The sequence below is a fragment of the Monoraphidium neglectum genome (genome assembly GCF_000611645.1).
Source record: "Monoraphidium neglectum strain SAG 48.87 unplaced genomic scaffold scaffold02840, whole genome shotgun sequence".
In the NCBI taxonomy this organism is placed as follows: domain Eukaryota; kingdom Viridiplantae; phylum Chlorophyta; class Chlorophyceae; order Sphaeropleales; family Selenastraceae; genus Monoraphidium; species Monoraphidium neglectum.
In genome coordinates this window covers 1-1,509 of record NW_014010788.1, presented here as the reverse complement: position 1 = coordinate 1,509, position 1,509 = coordinate 1, and the positions used below count along the sequence as shown (strand labels likewise).

At 67.3% G+C, this 1,509-nt stretch overlaps 1 protein-coding gene across 1 annotated transcript in view; it reads right to left on the bottom strand.

The window, feature by feature from the left end:
• MNEG_11637 (hypothetical protein) overlaps positions 1-1,424 on the bottom strand; it is a gene marked incomplete at both ends in the record, with an annotated part of 3,311 nt that extends 1,887 nt beyond the window's left edge. The window contains 4 exons of the mRNA XM_014039890.1: positions 308-473; positions 823-871; positions 1,165-1,216; positions 1,418-1,424. Of these exons, the coding sequence (XP_013895344.1) occupies positions 308-473; positions 823-871; positions 1,165-1,216; positions 1,418-1,424 (274 nt within the window). The remainder of the gene's footprint in view (positions 1-307; positions 474-822; positions 872-1,164; positions 1,217-1,417) is intronic.
• Between the last annotated feature and the right edge of the window lie 85 nt (positions 1,425-1,509).

Below are 1,509 nucleotides of genomic sequence, written 5' to 3'. Positions count from 1 at the left end.
GACCGGATGAGGGAACGAAATGGGGATGGCGAGGCAGGGGGAAACGAGGCGCCGGCGCCGCCTCTGCAGCTGGGGATTCTACCAGCTAGTCGGCCCCTGCACCAACCCGTGGCGCGCCGGCGCACAGCCACACCTACTCCCCGCAACACCCAGCGGCGCTGGCCCCCCTTACAACGCACAATACTCAGAGCGGCCAACCTCTGCCGGTGCCGTCAGAGCTGGTGCTGGTGGCGTCAGAGCAGCCCAGGGCGTGACACACGCATGCACGTCAAGATTGACGCGAATGTTGATCATTTGTTCGGCTCACCCGGGTCGGCGAAGAACAGCGGCTTGGCCACGCTGCCGCCCCACACTGCCGCCCCGTAGTGTGAGGAGTAGAGGTAGGGCAGCAGGCGGTACCGCAGCCGCAGGGCGGCGCGCGCCGCGTTGGCGACATCGGGCCAGCGGTACAGCTCCTGGGGGGCGGCGCCGTACTGCAGGGGGTCGGTTTGCGCGTGTTGCGTTCAGTCATGTGGATTGAGCAAGCGAGGAGTGGGTGGGGAGGTCAGGTGACTTGCTTCTGAAAGGAAGCTGGTGGGTCGGCGGTGCGGCGCCGGCGGCCCGTCAGGCGGAGCCTTTCTGGCCGCCGTACGCCGCTGCTGCATACCGCGGCCGCGCGCGTGCGTCGCGAGAAGCAGAGCAATGCATGGTGCAAGGATTTGAGCCCGGCGGAGCACGAAATTTTCATGCGAGCGAGGGAGGCATGAGATGCTTGATCCCAACACAGGGCAGGCCAGGCGCGATGCAAGGGGAGGGCTGCGCGAAGCGCCAGTGGCCGCGCACTGTGTTGTGATTCCGCGTGAAGGTGTAGAAGGCCCCGGCACTGATCCACCTGGGGGTGTAAGAAGGGAGGGGTGATATGTTGGCGGGTGTGGGGACGGTGGGACGGATGTATGTAGTCAAGTGGGGCTGCAAGAGACCGGGGTGGCGAGGTGCCGGCGCCAGGGCGCGTTGAGCAAAGAGGGTGCGAGGCCAGAGTCACGCGCGTCACGTCTTGCAGGGCGTGCAATGGGCAGCACCACGCGCGTCGCAAGACCTGAGTCGGGGGCTCCGCGTGTGGTCCGCGGCCGCGGTCGCCAGGGCGCGCGGCCGCCCACCACCCACAGCCCGTCGCCCAACGCCTACCGTGCGCAGAGCTCGGGGTTGGTGTCACCCTGGAAGCCGCAGATGTCGGCGCCTGCAGGGGAGGACGAGGTTGGTTGGCGTGAGAGCGGCTGAATATAATGATGGCTCGAGCCGACGACCAGCCCTTGCAAGCCCGGGAAGGGCCAGGCTCTTCAGCAGGCGGGGCCGCGCCCCCCCATGCCTTGGCCCCTCGATCATTGATGAAGCATCCCCCTTCCCACGTGCTGCGTGCCGTGAGTTGTGCGCCCCTCACCGGCCATGGGTATTCCGAAGAGGTTGCTGTTCAGCAGCCCCTGGACACTCCACCGCAGGTTGTCCCTGGGGGGGTGGTGGTGGGTGTGGGGG